The 19,549-nt window shown below is 41.6% G+C and overlaps 2 protein-coding genes across 13 annotated transcripts in view; one reads left to right on the forward strand and one right to left on the reverse strand.

The window, feature by feature from the left end:
- The window catches only part of LOC145997180 (E3 ubiquitin-protein ligase RNF19A-like), a 222,265-nt gene that overhangs the window by 158,655 nt on the left and 44,061 nt on the right, over positions 1 to 19,549 (forward strand). The window lies entirely within an intron of this gene.
- Positions 8,129 to 19,168, reverse strand: LOC145996880 (putative oxidoreductase dhs-27). Its single transcript, XM_083133435.1, has 2 exons — positions 18,863 to 19,168; positions 8,129 to 9,035 (listed from the first exon to the last, which is right to left on the reverse strand). The coding sequence occupies exons 1-2, from the start codon at positions 19,160 to 19,162 to the stop codon at positions 8,160 to 8,162; spliced, it is 1,176 nt and encodes a 391-aa protein (XP_082989561.1). The 5' UTR covers positions 19,163 to 19,168; the 3' UTR covers positions 8,129 to 8,159.

A 19,549-nucleotide genomic window follows, 5' to 3' on the forward strand; every position in this document is an offset into this window, starting at 1 on the left:
GTCGGGTAATTTTTAATTTTTTTTTACCCGAAAATCTCCCAATTTAATCGGGAAGTAGACTAATATTTTTCCCCCGTCTTGAACGTCACGAATTTCAAAAATTTCCCGTTCTGACAAAAAAATTTGTTTCCCGGAATTCCTACAGTAACGAAATCATTCAAATCTCTATTTTCTCTTTCTGTTTTAGTAATATGAACAAAAATATTACTTTTAATTTCAAAATATGCTCGGTCATAGTCAGTCAGGTTTACACGTTACGTTCCTGAAGAACACACGAACTGTATTAAATGTTCGTGTAACCAGAAAACTAAGTGGGGTATTATCATTATTTTTTTGTATTTTGCATATATTAATCTCTGCAACATTGATTGAGAAGGGGTCCTAGGTGTGAACATTGCTCAGGCAATGGTGTATCATTGTGTTTGTCCCATCATTATTTTTTCTAGTTTATCATTCATCTTCATCGTCATAATTAACACAAATAGAAAATTGACAATGAGCGTTTTGTATTTCTGCGTTCAAACTGGGACGAAACCAGCAAGTGTGCATTACCGCATCCAAAGATGTATTTGCTTTAAGCGTGTAGGGAAAATTACTTTCCATTAAATATGTAGCCTCCAAATATCGCCAAATGTAACGAGGTGCGGCAAACAGATGTCATTCTGGAAAAAAAAAACCGCGTTACTTCCTAGCAATGGAGGTGAAAAACCCTCTACTTTGTCCAGATATCTCTTATTCTCCCCATCGTTAGGTGCTTTTATGTGATGAAAAAAAGAGGCCACAAATACGTGCTTGAATTACCCAGCGGCGGTGAACCGGAAGTTGCCATTCGATATGTTTTTGTTTACTCGTGGATAGCCCCTGTAGAGGTGCTGTTGATACTTTCACATCTTTTCCAGGAAAAGTTAGATTTTACCCGAACTTTTTCACTTTGGATTAATAATAATTTTTCTTCGTGGTACATGCACTGTAGTTGCCGAGAGGGTTTAATGATTGCTAGATACGGTTTTAGTGTGTTGAGAGCGCATGAAGAAGATACAATGGTTTTGTATCAGACGTGCCAGCTACTTATCTCTACAGTGCATTATTGGTTCCTATTTTACTCGTAATTGATGCTTAACAATGCATATCTTGCAATATTTGTTTTTGGGGGAGAAGGGGAATAATAGATACAAAAATTGTTATTTTCGACGGTGAAAAGAACTAATACGAAATTAAACATATCCATAGTTTGCGGACATGAGACCATACACGCGAAAGTAGTTTTCGCGAGGGCTTCTAGTAAAAACGAATGAATCACAGGAATCTTCCGTGATTCAATCATAACCTCCAGTGTTGCCAGGTGTTACTCAGAAATTTTCGTATTCCGTCTCTTGGAGGAAATACCTAAAAGGCAAATACGCCAATATTTGGTGTAAAGGTACTTAGTTGTAAATCACATAAACTCAAAACCCGTGATTCCTATCAGAAAAATGTATAAAACAAAAGGTTGTTCGAGAGAAGGAGGCCACAATAGTGAATCATCACCAGGGACCTTAACTCGTGGCATTCTCGTTAATACCGAAAAACGTTAAGTGTTGCCAGAATGTGATTGCAAGTGGATAAAAGAACATGCTAACAGATTTTTTATACCTAGTAGCGAAGTAATGCGAATTGGGTCTTTTGCGCTGTTTTCAGTGTTCCTCGCGAATTTCACCACTTTATACGCGTACATAGCGATAGATGCATGAGTCGAACCAAATACTGCTCGATCCGAAGTCGAGAACGCTAACCATTCGGAGTTGCGGTTTACATGAAGAAAGTTATTATAAATCTAATGCAATAATGCAAAGCTTTCAGACAGTTAACTGCTCTTTTGTTATCATTTTAGTGTTTAGGGCAGTTGTTTTTTTTTAAACCGCGAATTTTGGGGAATATAATGCGAAAAGTGAGAGAGTAGATTTTTGTGCAGAGCCCTTTCAGGTATGTTATTTGTAGTTTTCGGTATTGGTCCCTTACAAAGAAACTTTTCTGAAAGAAGTCATATTGATATTATCTTCTCTTAATATTTACCAGTTATTGTTTTACAACGGTTAGAAGAGCATCAACGTTGTCTAAGGTTCCAGGTTCGTGTCCTGGCATGTTTATTTGTGTATCTCCAATGTCATCTAATCATTTATTCTCGTCGTCGCGCTGAGGAAGAGAAATGCGTAAAATACACATTCAGAAATACATATCTTTTTTTTTTCACGTTCCATAGCGTTTGTAACCGTTAATATAAGAGTTGAAGTGCTCGTCCTAAAATGACACATGTAAAATCTTATACACAGCGATTTATATTATGAATTTTGCAGAATGGCGTTTATGTAATTGGTGTACGTTGAAGAATTTGCTTTGATACAGATCAGCAAGGCTTTTAAGGCAATTATAACAAAGTTTTTAATTCCACCGTTTGAGCCTGCCCGATTGCGCAGTGGTAATTTTCTCGGCTTGTAACCAAGGGGTCTCGGGTTCGGTTTCAATTCGGCTTCCATTTTTAAGCAGCAAGCTCAGTTTCGGTTAACTTATCCGACTACAAAATGGACTTAAACTTTTTGAATCCTGCCTTATGCCCAGATAGGTTAATTCTGTCTGAACGTCCAGTCACAATGGTATTCCAACCGCTGCGTAATGTTCTCCCGCGGGGTATCGTCTGTCAGTCCGTGTCAGGAGTCAATGCCTCGAAAACTATCCTAGCTACTAAGATCAAACTTGGCGGACTTTGAGGCCTGTGTAGTACCAGCTGTTCTTTCGATTAACCTGTTCGTTTTCATTCAATAATGAAAGCCAGCCGTTACCTCTTGATTCTTCAGATACTACTACTTATAAGTTAGGGGAGGGGAACTACTAAATATTTTTTACAATATAAATTACGCTGACTTGATGGCGGAGGGATTATCACATCGCGCTACGACTCCAGAGGTCGGGGTTCGAATCCCGGCGGCTTGGGCATGGGTGTTTGTGAGTGTCCCTTCATCAATTTCATGACATCACCACACATCCTCGCGATTAGTCAAAGTGACAGAAAAGCAACGCTAAATAACAAAAATCAAATATAAAATTGCCACACAATTAAGAGTCCCTATCTGAGCATGGGTGTTTTTTATGCATGTCCCTTCATCAATTTTATCCGGGGCCTCCCCGATGGCGCAGTGGTAGCGTCGTCGCCTTGTAATCAAGGGGCCCCGGGTTCGATACCCGGTGCAGGCACATAGTGGTTCGGATCCCACTTTAAACTGTAGGTCCAGACCCGATTAGCCTTACTGTGCATAAAGTGGACTTAAAACTCCAAATCAATCAATCAATTTCATCCAATCACCACTCGTCCTCCTCGTCGTGATTGGATAAATGATTCCTATTTGTCAAGAGCCAATAAGAAATCAACTATCGACATATCAGAAAATATGTATATGCAGTAAATCTCCAACCATAGGCACATCCAGGAATTTTATGGGGGAGGGGGGAGGGTCCCCAAATGAAAAAATTGTGACGTTGCCAGGAACATGCCTTTCGTTAAAAAGAAGAAAATAATGTGGTTCTTATTCTCAAGCGACAACGTTTGTGGGGGGGGGGGGTGAGTTGAAACTCCTGCAAAGGGTGCACCGATTGATAAATGCTACTGTGCCATTCCAAACTGTGATTCCTGTTACTTGGAAATTATACAACTGTGAGAAATTTTCCATTGTAAGATCGTGGTGGAAAGAGTAATTTGCTGTATAACATGATGGCTCAAGAGATGGTGCTGACCCCATAACCCCCTTCCTTGGTGCGCCCATGGCTTCAACCACTCCCATTAGAATTTACTAAACCGTTCCTCGTGAGATATCCGTAAATGTCAGGTTTAATCTGTAGCCTGGCAACACTGCGTCGCGTGTCAATGAGGAGAAATAGGGAGGCACACATCAGACATTGACCTGGTAGACCAGGCTTTTTGTAATGCGGGCATTCGGCAACTTTCAACTTCTTTTGAGTTTGTGTCATTATTTTATAGCCCGGAGTGCCTGGTTCGTTGGTCAGTTTGGGGAGCAGGTCGGCGATTGGTATCGTAGAAGCTTCTCGTTCATGGCATGCAACATTCTGTAAGAAATTGATTTCTTAAAACAATTCTGAAAATAGCGCTTCTCCGCGATGTCTTGGTGAAGTACCAGAGTTGAAGAACTAAAATTGAGCTAAATAGTCTTCCGTAGAGGGTGCGAAACACTAGGGACAGCGGGAATACCTCCGCCCCCACCTACAATTTCGTCCTCAAAAAATCCCCCAGCCAAAAATTTCCTGGCCGGGGGGGGGGGGGGGGGGGGAGAGTAAAGTTTTTGTTATGTGATCTAAAAGAATTAAATTAGTGTTGACTTCGAATATACTTTACTAAGGATAATATCTTTCTGCCTCCTCTCTCTCTCTCTCTCTCTCTCCCTCTCAAGAGACCATCTGACCCTTCCCGATGGCGCAGTGGTAGCGTCGTTGCCTTGTAATCAAGAGGTCCCGGTTCGATACCCGGGGGAGGCACATAGTGGTTCGGATCCCACTTTAAACTGTAGGCCCAGTCCCGATTAGCCTTATTGTGCATAAAGTGGACTTGAAACACCAAATCAATCAATCAAGAGACCATCTACATCATGTGCATAATAAATGTAAATCAAGAATGCAAGACACATTAATGTTCAGTGACACTTTCTCAACACACCTTTCACACGGTCGAGATCACGAATTAACGCTAATTTTGTATAAAATTCGAATTGTGCCCCTTTTCGCGAATATCAACACATTTTGTGCTTAAATACCTAAAAATATATCGAAAATCCAATATTCTTGTGTTTTTGGGTTTAAAAAAAACAACAAAATTTACCATATTTCTTCATGTATAATGCGCACGTTTCCCAACTGATGCGTGTTATATGAAATAATTCCGACAGCTACAGCAAACCACGTGTAAATTGATGTTTCCCGCGTTTTTTTACCTTCTATCGGAACGATTTGCAAAGTGGTGAGGTTCTGACAGGAGATCGAGTGCGCACCTACCGTCACACTGGAATTTTAAGATCTGTATTTGTCGCAAGGGTATTAATGGAAAATAACTTCCTCAGAAATCGGTCCCAACGTATCAGACTGTCAGGTACAGCCATTGTACATGTGACCTACAATTTAAAATACAAGTTTAAAACCACAATTAAGGTTTGCATATTAGACAGGTTTTGCAAATAACACCAAAAATTAAAGTATCTTCTTATATCCCTATGCTTCAAGAAAAGTTACGGAAATTTCCCCACACTGAAAATTTCCCAAGTACAACACTGTCGGGAACTATTTCCATTAAAGATATTCACGACTGCATTTCAGAGGTCTCTAAAATTTACCTCAGGGTCGCGTAGTCTGTCCATGTGGATCAATAATGGGTATTTTTCGGGGAGGGATTACTTTCTCTGCTCTCGGAGTCTCGTTGTTCCGGTCAGAAACGTTTGTATTTCTGACACGTACATCTGAGTACGAGCAAAATGTCACCTGGTTATGTGCGGAAGTGCTACTTGGTTCGTCCGGGCTTCACGGTATCAAATAATTCGTATGAATCCGACTCTACCAGTGGAACAGAGCCTCAAATACGGGTTACCGTATTCTCGGTGGAGGGACAAAGTGGTTAGGATCACACTTTAAACTGTAGGTCGAGGGTGTGAGACACCCAAATGTAAGCCTGCATTCCACATAGTACATCCTGAACTGCGGTCTACAGACTAGCAAGGCTCTGGCGTCTGGACTCGCAGCCAGTGTAACACACTATGGGGTTCTTGTTGTGTTGTCCATGTTGTATGTTTGTGTTTGTCCATTCATGTTACCATTCATCCTCATCATTAAACTGTAGCTCCAGTCCCAATTAGCCTATTTGTGCATAAAAGTCAAACAAACTTCAAACTTGTTCCTGTAAGCGTAACTTTAGTATTTTTCTTTACACTCAGGTAAATAAAATGATACTTTCATTACGTTAATTGGGTTTCGATTTTTAATAATCATTTACCATTCCAAGTTCTGAAACTTACCGTACGAGGAGAAAAAAAGAAGTGTATAAAATATGGGTGGGAATGCAATTCTGGTATGATACTAACAGTTCGTCAACCCGCAGCTCTTATTGTTTATCGCATATCAGCAATTCCCCAAGAGTTCAAAATGATTTGCAGCAAAACACCGCTTCTTCCCCACACCACACTAGCATTTATGGTTATTTTTGTCTGATCAATTCATCTAATTCAGTTTCGTAGACATAACGTGAATTCAAATTCCGGGAAGGTGGCACGTGTAATGTACTGTTTTACTGCAACTTATTGCTGTCCCCCGGAGAGTTGAATGCTCCTATCTGTATTCCACTTGCCACCCAGAAAGCAACCTTCTATCACGTAGTACACCCCAGCAACTGCTTCCTGTAGGCCAACGAGGCCCTGGCGCCTGGACCCACGGCCAGGATATTCCTTTGTGGGGTCGTGTTGTCCTGTGTTTGTCGTTTTGTGTGCTGAATGACCCTTTACAGCCTCAGCTTTTTCACCTAATTAAGGAGATTTTAGTCCAGAGACTTGTTAATAACGAATGAATGAATTAGTTTAAGGATTGAGTAAATACGTTTTTGCCAGATATTTTATTTTCTTGTTAGGGATCTGTCCTCAATGTTTTAGTTAAGTGTCTTTATCACCGTATTGCGTGACTGGCACAAATAGCCTATGTGCTCATGCTGTAGAGATCAATCGCTTCCACCAACCTTAAGTAGTTCCTAGACTTCAAACATTCAAAATTTCTCTCATGATCTCTGTAGTATTGATTACTCGTACAGATTGTTTGTGTACCTACATATACAAGGTCTGTCCCAAAAGTAATGAGACTTTTTGACGCGCCAGTCAGAAGATTCGGGTGATGGATCTATTGGGCAGGGCAGTTGTTGGAGGATGCCAGGTGTACGGTCTGATGCAACTCGGTTGCCACCGAACCGTTCCAGCATTGGGATCGCCAGGAAAGTGAGATGCTGTTTTAGTGTCGCGTCATGGTCGAAAATGCAGCAAAGTTCGGAGCAGCTGTACACGAGAAAATTTTGCGTCAAACTCTGTATATCCCCTACCGACATACTTGAAATGTTAAGACAAGCCATTAGGTGGCACAAGGCGTTCAAAAAAGGAAGAGAAGAAGCAGAGGATGAACAACGCTCAGGACGTCCAGAACTGCCAACCATGTGACTCAGTGAAGTATATTTTGGACTCGGACCGACGTTTGATTGTGTGGTTTATAGTGTTGTCCACGAGACGAGACTTTGGCCTGTCTCGTCTCGTGGAGTCTCGTGGAAATGCTGTCTCGTCTCGAAAATATTCGTTTGTCTTATGACACATGGTCAATCTCGTCTCGTCTCGAATTTTTAAAAGCCTGTCCCGTCTCGTCCCGTGGGCAACACTAGTGGTTTATCGCAGATAAGGTGGGACTGCAAAATTTTACACGAATGTGCTCGATAAGTTGGGAAAAAGAGTTGCGCAGATCCGCCCAGAGATCGCAGACACCTGGTGTCTCCACCACGACAACGCGCCTTCTCATTCATTGCTGGAAGTTACAGAATTTATGGCCAAGAAAAATATGGCAACGCTTTTTCAGCCACCGTACATCCAGTACCTGGCCCCGAACGACTTCTTTTTGTTCCAGAGGCTCAAATTCGGCCTGAAAGGACACCGTTTTGGGACTATTGAAAGGCATCTTTAGGTCAAGACTTCCTGCATGGCTACGAAGAGTGGCAGCAACGCTGGAAGCGCTGTATTGATACTCAAGGGTGCTACTTTGAAGAATATTAAGTGTATTTGAACCTAGTTTCAATAAAACTATCTACTTTTGGGACAGACCTTGTATGTTTTATAATATGGAGAAATGTAGTGATGTCTTCATCTGTGACATTGCAGTATCACTCACTTTACTTCTTTTATTGAAATTGCTCTTCAGTTGTTCTGAATGCAATATAACACCGACAATCTGTGCTGGAGCTGGAACAGAGTGGTTACTCCAACAAGACTTCATTTTTGTATTTGTTTTGAAACACACTAATATACTGGGTACAAACCTGGATGTAAGAAAAATCCACTTTGCAGTAGATTTAGCACTTTATTAGCGTATGTTTTATACATGTGATGAGTCTAGGCACGAGAAGGCTGCAGGATTCCATCCTGGTGCAGATCAGTCAGCAAGTCTAGCAGCCGCTGCTCCGTGAGAGGGTCCCCCAGGGCAACGTCCACGGAGCCTATGCAGAGGAGCAACGCGAGCAGCTGCGACTTCTTGTAGTCCCGCTTCAAGTGTTCGAGATCGTATCCCAATTGAGCTTCCACGTCCACCCCTAAGGTCAGAGCGGTCGCGGTCAGTTCCTTCCAGTACTTCCCGAGCAGCTCGTCCGTCCCCTCGCGTCGCAGCTCGGTCGGCACCGAGCTCACGAGCAGCAGCGCGACGTCGTTCGTGGGGCGACTGTACGTCACCATCTGCCAGTCTAGAACGGCGCAACTGTCCTTCTGGAACAGGAGGTTGTTGCACCAAAAGTCCGTGTGCGTTATGAGCGCGATGGGTTCCTCCGGAGCCAGGAGCTCGGCTATGAGCTCCTTAGTGCTCGGTTTCAGATCTCGAAGTCGCTCGAGCACCGGCTCGAATCCCGGTCGCAGCTCGAGGAAGCGCGCGAGCTGAGGCAGACCGCGCTCGACCAGGTGCTGATAGGAGTCGGTCGCCCGGGCCGTCTGGAACAGGAACGGGTACTGTTCGGAGAGCGCGACTCCCTCCACCACCTTCATCGCCAGCGAGAGGGCGTGGAAGCGCGCCACGGCGACCAGCGCCGCCTCGGTCTGCTCGCGCGACAGCCCCTGCGAGAATTCCGCCCCCGCGTAGCCCCGCGTCTTGAGGTTCTCCAGGACGAGCACCGACTCGCAGCCTTCCTGGTAGCAGGCGTGGTAGCATTTCGGGATGGGCAGTTCGATCAGGTCCTTCTCGTCCAGGTGTCGCTTCTGGAACGCAACGAGGTCCGGTACAACCTGTAAAAGAAAAAAAGAAATGTAGCATTTTGATATGGATGTATGTATTCAGACAATTATGGACGTCCTCAGGATGGGTGGCTAACGAGGCACATTTTCCTCCTATAATAGAATTGTCTTTTCAAGAAGCATTGCTTCAGTTTGAAGTAATCATGTTGCTGCAACGCTCTTGCAATAATTAGCATACTGTGACTGAATTAATAAATTTACATATGGGAAATATGCAATTTTTGGTTCATTTTCCAAGCGGGACCGTGCCTCCTCTTGCCCTCCCTCCCTCCCGGACGTCCATGCACACATACACAGAGTGTTCAACCTAAAAGTATACCGTGGAGAGTAATACTGAAAACTTTGATTCGGCGTGGCTTATAAGTTGCAGAAAGTGCTAAAGTACATTAAAGTGAGTCTCATCATCGTTGTGACAATATTTCGAAGCAACGTCGTCGATTCCCGGTGGAGCCACGTAGTGATTTCGATCCAACTTTAAACTGTAAGTTCAGTCCCGATTAGCCTCTGTGCGCAAAGTGAATTTCAAAACAAATTTTATTTCTCCAATTACACACTATATTGCAGCAACGTTGATTTCTGGACCTGTATTCGTCAGGTAATTCCACAAGAAGTCTGGACTTAGGTCTGGATGCCTGACTGGCCAAAATTCTGTAGAAACTACTGTGTTCCAAAAATACTCTCAAACCACCACAACCTTACTGGTCGTAGCAACATTGCAAGTTCTTGCGGGAAGCAGCATTCCTGCTTGTACTCTTCCGGTAGGGGATGAGATCTGGATGATTAATTGTTGGTAGTCATTTTCATCCACAGTGGTCCAATTATCTTGCATCTAGACGTAGCTCACACCTTCTACCCTTTGTGGGCTCCGATGTGTTTTAAAAACTATACTGTGCACGCTTTTAGAAGGAGCATGAGTTCAGTCAATGCGCAGCCAGTGCTATTGCCAAACTAACTGCTAGCGGAAGGGAAAGACAGAGAATTTGCTGTGTCCAGTATTCAACTTGTATATACACAGTAAGTATAGTGAAATTAATATAGTGAATATATCTACACATGATTATAATATATCACTGCAGCATATAAGAGCTCAAACTGACAGATTTGCATTGTTCGAGAACGCCCATAACAATGAAGGATCATTGAGTATATTGAGATGAATTTAACACCCATTGTTTTCCAAAGGCACTTAACTGTGTCAACGAAAAAAACTGAAGGAAAATGAAAGGGTAATTGTCTGTGTGTGTTGAGACATGTTTTTTCCCGGTGTTTCTTCTAGAAACTATAATTCCGGCTGTAGGCGACGGAAATTTATGAGCCTTGGACAGTCATGTTCAAAATGTCTTGCCCCATCTTATGATGAAGCTTTAAGTGCCTAATTTCATTATGACAACTTCTTGCGCGCAAGACAAATTCAGAACACTGCGTTTAACTTGCGCGCCGCAGTTTCTGTACAACGTTGCTCTCCTGCCATTGGCTGATCACCACGTCCATCTACGTGGCCCCGCCTGATAACGCCTCTAAAGCCATACGCCGCATAGTGAGAGTTCACACAAGGGTTGAAACGTCCACTCACGAACTCTCCACAGACAGTTCCGGTGTCCTGTTTAGTTTGGCCAGTGGTTGTTTTATAGGGAGTGCCCCCTCACCGATTTCGCGATTCATCCCTTGTCGTCCCATTTAGTAAAAACTACAAAATAGAATTGCTTTCAGAAATCATGAGTCGTTACTTTTAATGTAGTAATTGATTGATTGCATTAAAAGTTTTAGGTGCGTCGTTCTTCAGTCCGTGTTCACACTAGAGATATTAAATATATCTATCGAATATTAACCTAGGTTACCCGTTCCGTACAAGAAACGTCCTTATACCTGAAAGAGCGGGGGAGGGAGCTCAGAGGCCTACAGTTTTCTATCACTAAGAATTCAAGAAACCATTCCTATTGAATCACTGTTCCTTTGTTGTTTACATGGGCGCAATTATATAGTAATTACAATAATTACCATCATGAATAAACAACAAGAAATGGTTATTTGTATGAATGTCGCACACAATTGTATGCACTAGAACTAACGCTAAAAAACATATTAATGCTGAATCAATGCTTTTTTTTGTTTTTAAAGGTACAATTACAATAATTACCATCTTAACCAACCGATCGTACACGGACACCGGCGTGAGTGTCATGTCCGAACATGTAAGAGGGGCGGAGAGTTGGGCATGAGGCTTCGTCGGTCGCGTTCGTACAGTGGGAAATCTCTCGTCATCCGATTCGTCAGTATAATTCAGTGTGGCATTGTATTCAGGGCAAACGAAACAGGTGGTTACGTGAAAAGCAGGAGTCCCCCACACACACACACACAGTGAGGTGAGGTACAGTGTGCAGTCGGGATACTCGCACGTAACGCAGCGCAAGCATAGAAGTGGAGGTTTACATTCTTTACACGACCATTGTAGTTTTGTTATCTCCACTTTATGCACAGAAAGGCTAATCAGGACTGGACATACAGTTTAAAGTAGAATCCGAACCACTGGGTATCGAACCTGGGATCTTCGCAATTAGCCAAAAGTTGAAGAAAAAATGATCAATCAGCGCTTCATAACCTGACATTTCAGCCCAAATAACGAAGGCAAAACTTAGCAGTCAGCACTGGATGTATCACAAAAGTATTTTGAAAACATCCTAAATGCATTGATCAATATTTGCATATGAGTCGGTTAAGATTTCGGGAGGGGTTCGGTTACGGTGAGTCCATGTCTGGTTACGCCAGGAATCCAAGCTTTGATTTTTATCAAGGGGATTGTCCCTGTGCATCGTTGTAGGTAAAAATAAATGTGCCCCAAAGGTTTTAATTTCAATAAGTGGGCTCAGTTTTTACAAATTGAAAGGGGCGACGCCTTATTGCTTTATTTTCAAGCTATTCTCTTGGTCACCCCCCCCCCTGAAACGAACGTACATACGCCACTGTAGAGGCTTTCATACGAGAAAATACGATGGAAGAGGAACGAACATGTGTGTTGCTCCTAATCTAATGTGGCTCCGTTGTCAAGAGTCCGGCGTCGTTCATCACAAGTGCTCCCCCTGTTGAAGGCCTGCGCCATGTGTTGCCTTTAACCCAGTGACCTTCACGGGATCGCAGCCCATCTCCTGTTGAGTTTCCCGTAGCTTCCCCCCTTTTTTTCCGCATTGGACGAGCTTGCAACACTTGCGAGGAAAATGTCACATCAATAATCTGAAAAGATGTAGAGACTTTTGTTCCTGGGCCGGCGCTGATGGGTGCGGGACCAGTAAACAGCATTTTTAAGAGTTCTAAAAAAAAATCACATCCTTAGTCTGGAGTACAGATCTCCTATATAATCACCAGGGCTAGGATTTTTATCACTTAGCATATTTTTTTTGGTAAGGGTGATATGTTCCCTAAATATATAGAAATTCATATTGTGAAGAAACTAATTGAATTAAGGTGCTTTTTAAGGGCATATTTTGGCCATATCTACGTGATAAAGCATATTCTGATGGATTGTCGGTCATATTCAGCATATTTTTGCTTTTTCAAGAAATATACAGTCGTTTTCCAAGTGGGTTCGTTCTTACTCCCCATGTTCACTTGAGGTGTTTTTTTACTGCAGCGAAATCTTTTTCATTTTTAATTGAAAATTTACAGAAAGTATTCATTGTGCATTTCAACTCATCAGGGCCCATAAAGTGAACTAAAAATAGTATGTATATGTAAATATTTCAGTTATTTCTAGTTATAAGGGCATATTTTTCAAATGATAGTGCATATTTTGTAAAATCTTAGGTCATAAGAGCATACTTTATTTTGCATATTTTGGTGATTTTTACGTCATAAAAATCCTAGCCTATATAAGCATCATTATAATTAATATATTTCGTGTAATGACCTAAGATCAATAAAATAATATGTTGAATATTAAAACCAAGTATTGCGCGAGGCTAATAAAAGCTTATTAATTAGTGTTTCTTCATTTCCGGTATGCCACTGGTGAGACGTTCATTATATTTAATTGCAAGAGTGGGTGTGTTCAGTATCAAGCTTTTGTGTTATGTATAAAAGCGGCAATTTGTAATAATATCTAATAACACTTTCTATCATAGCTCTTTCGTTTATTCTTCATTGAATTTTAACCCTGAATTTATATTGTTTCATATTAAATAATATTTTCACTTTGATTGCATTCTATAATTACAGATTTTACATCTCAACTATTTTTGATTGTAATATTTGAACACTGTTTTTATGTATTGCTTTGTTTAGAATACAATGTAAGTAATTTTCGGTGTTGCTAAGTGTGTTAAAACGATCCATGAAACCAAATGAGTTGCTTGATTGAAAACACCAGCGTCCTATAAGCTCGTAATAAACCGTACACAAATAATTTGTATCTGGTACGAGGCCCCCTGAAGCGCGGGACGTCGTACTAGTGCCAGTTTCCCCTCCCTAGGGCCGGCTGTATTTTGAGATCCATCACTTTAATGAAAACTCGCCCATAGTGATACATATGAGCCCATTAATAGTGCGACCAAAACATCATATATGTAACACTAATCTGTTGTTAAACAACTCTCTCACAGTTCTGACTGTACTAATTTTTTTTTTTCCCGATTCATGATACGATCAACTGAGTGGCCTAAGTTGCAACATGTTCATTTATAATGCCACCTTCGTGGCGGAACGTGTTCAGAAGGCGACTCGCTTATGTTTTCATCTACATCCTCATCGTCGCGATATGCCAAAATAGGCCTAAAATGACGTAAAATAGTATTACTACTTTCAATATGTATGTACACATGCATACCAAGTTTCACCCTTGCAATGGCTCATTCATGAAATGTGGCCTAATAACAGAATGTAGACATCCGTGGCGGAAAGGTTAGAGCAGCGCGCTACGAGGCCAGGAGTTCTGGGTTCGAATCCCGGACTGATCATGGGTGTTCTTTGTGAGTGTCCATCCCTCATCTTCGCGATTAGCCAAAAGTGGCAGAAAAGCAAAGTAAAATAAACCAAATCAATAAACAACAGATTATTACAACACCAAATTGTAATTGAAGGTATATTCCTTAAAATAACAACGAGGGGTGGGCGGGGGGATTGTTGGGAAGCATTTGCTGCCTTCTAACCATACTAAATGATAGAAATGATGATGGAAAGAGGATTTATGCGCAAGTTGTGTTTGTGATGCTGTTTTTGTGTGAAGTAGAAAAGTTACAATGCACCGTATGTGTCATTGTGACTTTTACCCTCTGATGTATGTGAAACATACTGTTAATTGAAAGCAGACGTAATTTTCTGAAGTATATTGCTTGTATAGTCAATATAAATTTATAACTGTTCTGGGATTATTGTAAGATATCCTAGAACTAATTACAAATTACACACCTTTGTGACACTGAAAAAAATCAAACAATGCAAACTTTCATTTCAGTAAAGTCCATAAATTTTAGGATTTTCTGCCCGTGTTTCAGTAATTCCATAACATTGGTGAATCCCTTGCTCTAAAGTTTAGAGTCTAAACAGTTGACATGGACAGTTGTAGTTCTTGAAACTGAAAATAAAATCCCTCGTTTTCTGCACATTCCACAGAACCAACAGTGGAAATAATTTTATTTGCATTTTCTGCTGCTGGAGGGCATTGATTACAAGGCGATCGCGTTACCACCGGGGAAGCCGATAGAGTTAGCAGCAGCATGTATACATGTATTAATGGTGTTCTAATGGAAGATGTTTCTTTCATAATTATATTTCCGTCGGTCCAAACACGAAACCTATCGAATTATAAAGACATGCTAGGATTTAAGATGCTGGCTGTCTTGAACACAGCACTCTTTTGAAAGTGCAGTATATATTTTTTCAAATCGGAACTTTAATACTTGTGCTGGTCTTCCCCTACATACACACACAAATGTTTTTCGGCATTTGACCATTTATAAATGGGGACCTATTTACAAATAGTACACAACTGAAGTAATGATGTGCTTTCATGTGTAATTCATTTTGTCTGGAGCAAGCGACATACTGGGAATCTTATTCAAAATAGTGTTTTACTCAAACTTTTCATGTTATCCAATTCACTAGTGTTTCAAGATTTTCCCGCTGCTCCCAAGTCAGACTGTAGGCCCATTTAACACTTGCACTGCTCAGTTAGTGTGGTTGGGTTGCTTGCCTTAAGTTAAAAAATAAACAAGTATTTCAAATTAAGAAACATTTTATGTGTACAAAGTTCTAAGTAAGCACACATTTGGAACCATCATATGATTTCAGTGAAAGTTTTGGAACATTTAGACCCTGTAAGCTAGCCACGGCGCCCCACACTTTGGGAACCACTGCACTAAACCATCAAACATACAGCCGTAAGTACACAGGGGCTCACAGTCACAATTTGAGGGACAATCCTAATTAACTTTCCAGAAAGCCACGGTTTCGAAAAAAATCAGTAATCGGAAGTTACCTTGCAAATAAAAGGAAATATGTTCCGATGCTCTCATTGAGATCATATAGCAAGTTTACATTGATTGCATAGTGCCACCTTGATTTCCTTATATTCTGTTGGAAGTGTGTTGTTGTACCCAGCAGAAACTCTGACGCCGCTTCGTTCTCCCGTCCAAGCGTGGTCCAATTATTGAATTATTGATTAGTTGAGGTCATGCATTGCTGGCCTTTCAATATAAATCGGTTCTGTTCGTTTGAGAGTGGTATTACAAAATACACCGACATTACACGCCAGATCGATAACTATAACCATCTATTGCCGGCCTCCGTGGCGGAGTGGTTAACGCTGCAGGATTTGAATCCCGGCCTGTTCTTTGCGAGTATTTCTTCATCAATTTGATATAATCGTCACTCTTCCTCATCGTCACAATTAGCCAAAAGTGGCAGAGGAGCAAAGTTTAAATAAAACAATCCATCAATGACACTTTCTGCCAGTTTCCGCAAAGTTTTGTATGTGCACAGATTGGGAATTCCTTGAGGAAGGTGAAATTTTATAGAATTGAACATGTAAGCTGGAAAGTCAGCAAATCCTTGGGAAGTGACTGTTTGGATATGCGATTCTGTCGTTGAAAATGCATACTTCACGCACACCCAAATTACTTTTATTTTGTTGGTAGTTTGAATTGACCTTACTAACGTGCGAAAACGTCTTCCTGAATGCAAATCAATTTCCAAAGGGTAACTGTATTTCGCGAATTGATTACTGTCTGTGGTGGAACACGCTCATTCTGTTTATAGCCGATTCACACGCATTGATTTTGAACCTATCAAGACACGCCCAATTACTTTTCAACTCACGATGTGGCAAACAGTCCAAGGCTTCCTGGGTTCGATACCCAGTAGAGGCACATGGTAGTTCGGATCCCACTTTAAACTGTAGGTTCAGTCCCGATTTAGCCATTCTGAAAATAACGCAGACTTAAAACATATTCCATAACCGTCCGTCCACATAAAGTTCAGTATCCGACCTTCGTGGCAGAGTGGTTAGCACAGCGCGCTACGAATCATGAGTCCTGGGTTCGAATCCCGGCCTGGGTGTGGGTGTTCTTTGTGAATGTCCCTTCCATCAGTATAATCATATTATCACTCATCCCATCTTCGCCAAAAGTGGAAGTAAAGCGAAGTAAAATAAACAAAATCAATGGATCAAAATATAATACTCAGAAAAATATACATTGCTCCATAGGCGGAGTTCTGGAGGGGCCAAGGGGGGCCTGGCCCCCCAACTTAAAGAAGACTAAAAAAATAACACATGATTAAGTTCAGTTACTACATTTTTGTTATGAAGTCATACCGCAAATCTTGACGTTTGGCATCATGGCATGTGCGGTAATTGCGTCGCAATAGCGGGTCTTAGACGATTTGATTAATGTGTACAGTTTGAAGAAAGAAAAACGTAAAATTACTTTGTGTTGAGTCAACAGTTACTGCTGAGGCATCAAAGGAACTTTTCAATTTAATTTTTCTAAAATTTCTGAACCTTACTATTGTACCGGAACTGTTTTAAAGTAATACGAGTATTGCATCAATAAAAAATTAATGAAATGCAAAATGCAATAATCGTACTGTTTTGCTTCTTTTAAAACTGACAACCAATATACTAATTAATATTTGTTTGCTTAAGCGAGGAAATGTAACATTTTCAAATCTAAAATGCCTGAAACTCAATGTTTTTAAGTTGTTGTTTTTTTTAAAATTTCCAGGGGAAAGGCCTCCGGACCCTTTATAAAGTAGGGGATATTCAATAACCCTCAGGTACATCATATGCTTCTCCCAGAGTCTGTCCCCCCCCCCCCCCAAAGCAAAAGCTCAAGCTCCGCTCATGCATTGCTCCTCAAAATATGTTGAAAGTGTGATTCGGTCCGTGGCTCGACACAGCTTAAAGACTGTTTTCTTGGGTACCTCTCAAAGTTGTTGATCTCATAAACAGTCGATGAACTTCAAGCAAATGTTAAATACGAAGAGTTTTTCGCCATTGGTGTTTTATTTATTAAAGTTGAAGACAAAATCCGTCTGCTGTTAGGGTAACTAGCCTCAAAGTGGGTGAAAGAGATGGAGCATGGATTTACCCAGAATTGTTAATCTAGGAGGCATGCAATAATAACTTTCCAGGAAGTGGTTACCATAGCGAGCTTCGAGGCCACTGGTCATAAGTTCGAATCTTGGGTCTCTTCCATCCCTTTCATCAATTTACCATCGTCCATTATATCCGCGATTAACCTAAAGAGTGGAAAGCAGAAAAACAAATATTCAAATAATTTTGAAAGTAACTAAAGCGATTTGTTGGAATATGGATTTATTATTATTATTTTTTTAGAAAACTGCCTGCGCCAGGAAAATATATTGGAAATTTTCAAAGTAGATAATTTTATAATTTCTTTGGTTACCCTGGGCGATAGTGGGATGTAGCCCACCGTAAAATATTCTCAGCCCATTCTGTTGTCCACCCAAATAGAGAAATTTTCACACAAATAAAATAAACATTTGTGCAGTATTAATCGTTTATATTAGATAGAAGTACACACAAATAAGAGATGGTTGCAATGATAGAAGTGTGAGAGTTGCAAAGAAAGAAGAGATAGTTACTAAGAAAGACTGTTTGATTGATTTGTATTATTTAACTTTGATTTTCTTCCACTGCTGACTAATGTGGAAGACACAAAGAAAGGCGGGACAGAGTTGCAAATAAAGGAGTTACACTGACCTCCGTTAAGGAGTGGTTAGGACACTTTGCTACGGCGCCAGGAGCCCCGGGTTCGAATTCCGGCCAGGGCACGGGTGTTCATCAGTTCCATCATAACTTATCCTAATCTTCGCGATTATCCCAAAGTGACAGAAAAGGAAGTAAAATAAACCAAATTAATCGATCAACAAAGGAAGAATGGAGATAATTACAAAGAAAGATAGATAGGGAGAATTTAAAAAGAGATAGTTGCAAAAAAAATAATAAGGGGGAGTTGCAAGGAAAGGAGAAAATTAAATTGAATTGTTGTTTTTAAGTCCACTTTATGCACAGATAGCCTAATCGAGAATGGATGTATAGTTTAAAGTTGGATCCGAACGACTGTGCAATGTTCCTCCACCGGGTATCGAACCCAGAGCCCCTTGATGACAAGGCTACGACGGCCATGGAAGATGCAGTTCCAAATAAAGAATAGAGAAAAAGAGGAAAGCCGGAAGCCTTGGTTAATTTGACAACCGAAGCGCAACCCTTGAACCCCCAAACGGTATTCCCTGCCTACGCCACTGCACCCTCGTGGTTTCGGTGCACGAAAACCCTGCAATCGACAAAAAAATGGCAGAGGTCTCACCTGGGTGTAGAACTTGATCTCGCGCAGATCGAACTGTGCCTCCGTGACGAAGAACCTGCTGAAGGGGTCGTTGGGGAGGAGTTTGACGATGAGGTTCATCTGCAGGGGCTGCCCCTCCTGCAGGCGGTACTTGGCGGTCACCGCCAGGATGTCGCTCAGGACGTTCTCGCTGTCGTCGCAACCGGGACGCACCGTGAAGTCCATCACCGTGACGGCGGCGTCCGTCTCGTGGCACGACGCCAGCACCGTCTCCAGCCACTCGGCGTTCACGAACGAGTCCTCCTCCTCTCCGTCCGACATGGCGGCTACCACATGACTGGAGACGATCGGTGGTCGCGCGCAGCGTTGCCACCTCCCTAGGCCACAATTTCCCTTTCGAAAGGGCAAAATATCCCATTTTTCCCCGTTGCCTTTTTTCATTGATTTTTGTCATTTCGCGTCGCTTTTCAGCAACTTTTGGCTAATCGCGAGGATGAGAACTATTGAGTTTTTAAGTCCTCTTTATGCACAGATAGGCCAATCTGAACTGGACCTACAGTTTAAAGTGGGATCCGAACCGCTATATGCCCCCACCGGGTATAGAAGCCGGGAGCATGAATGATATGGAATTGATGAAAGGACCTACAGTAGTGCCGCCGTACGAACCAGTCCTGTTTTCCTGCTGGCTGCTTCTGGGAGGAGCGTATG

This window comes from Lepisma saccharinum, chromosome 13 (assembly GCF_977018435.1).
Source record: "Lepisma saccharinum chromosome 13, izLepSacc3.1, whole genome shotgun sequence".
Lineage (NCBI taxonomy): Eukaryota > Metazoa > Arthropoda > Insecta > Zygentoma > Lepismatidae > Lepisma > Lepisma saccharinum.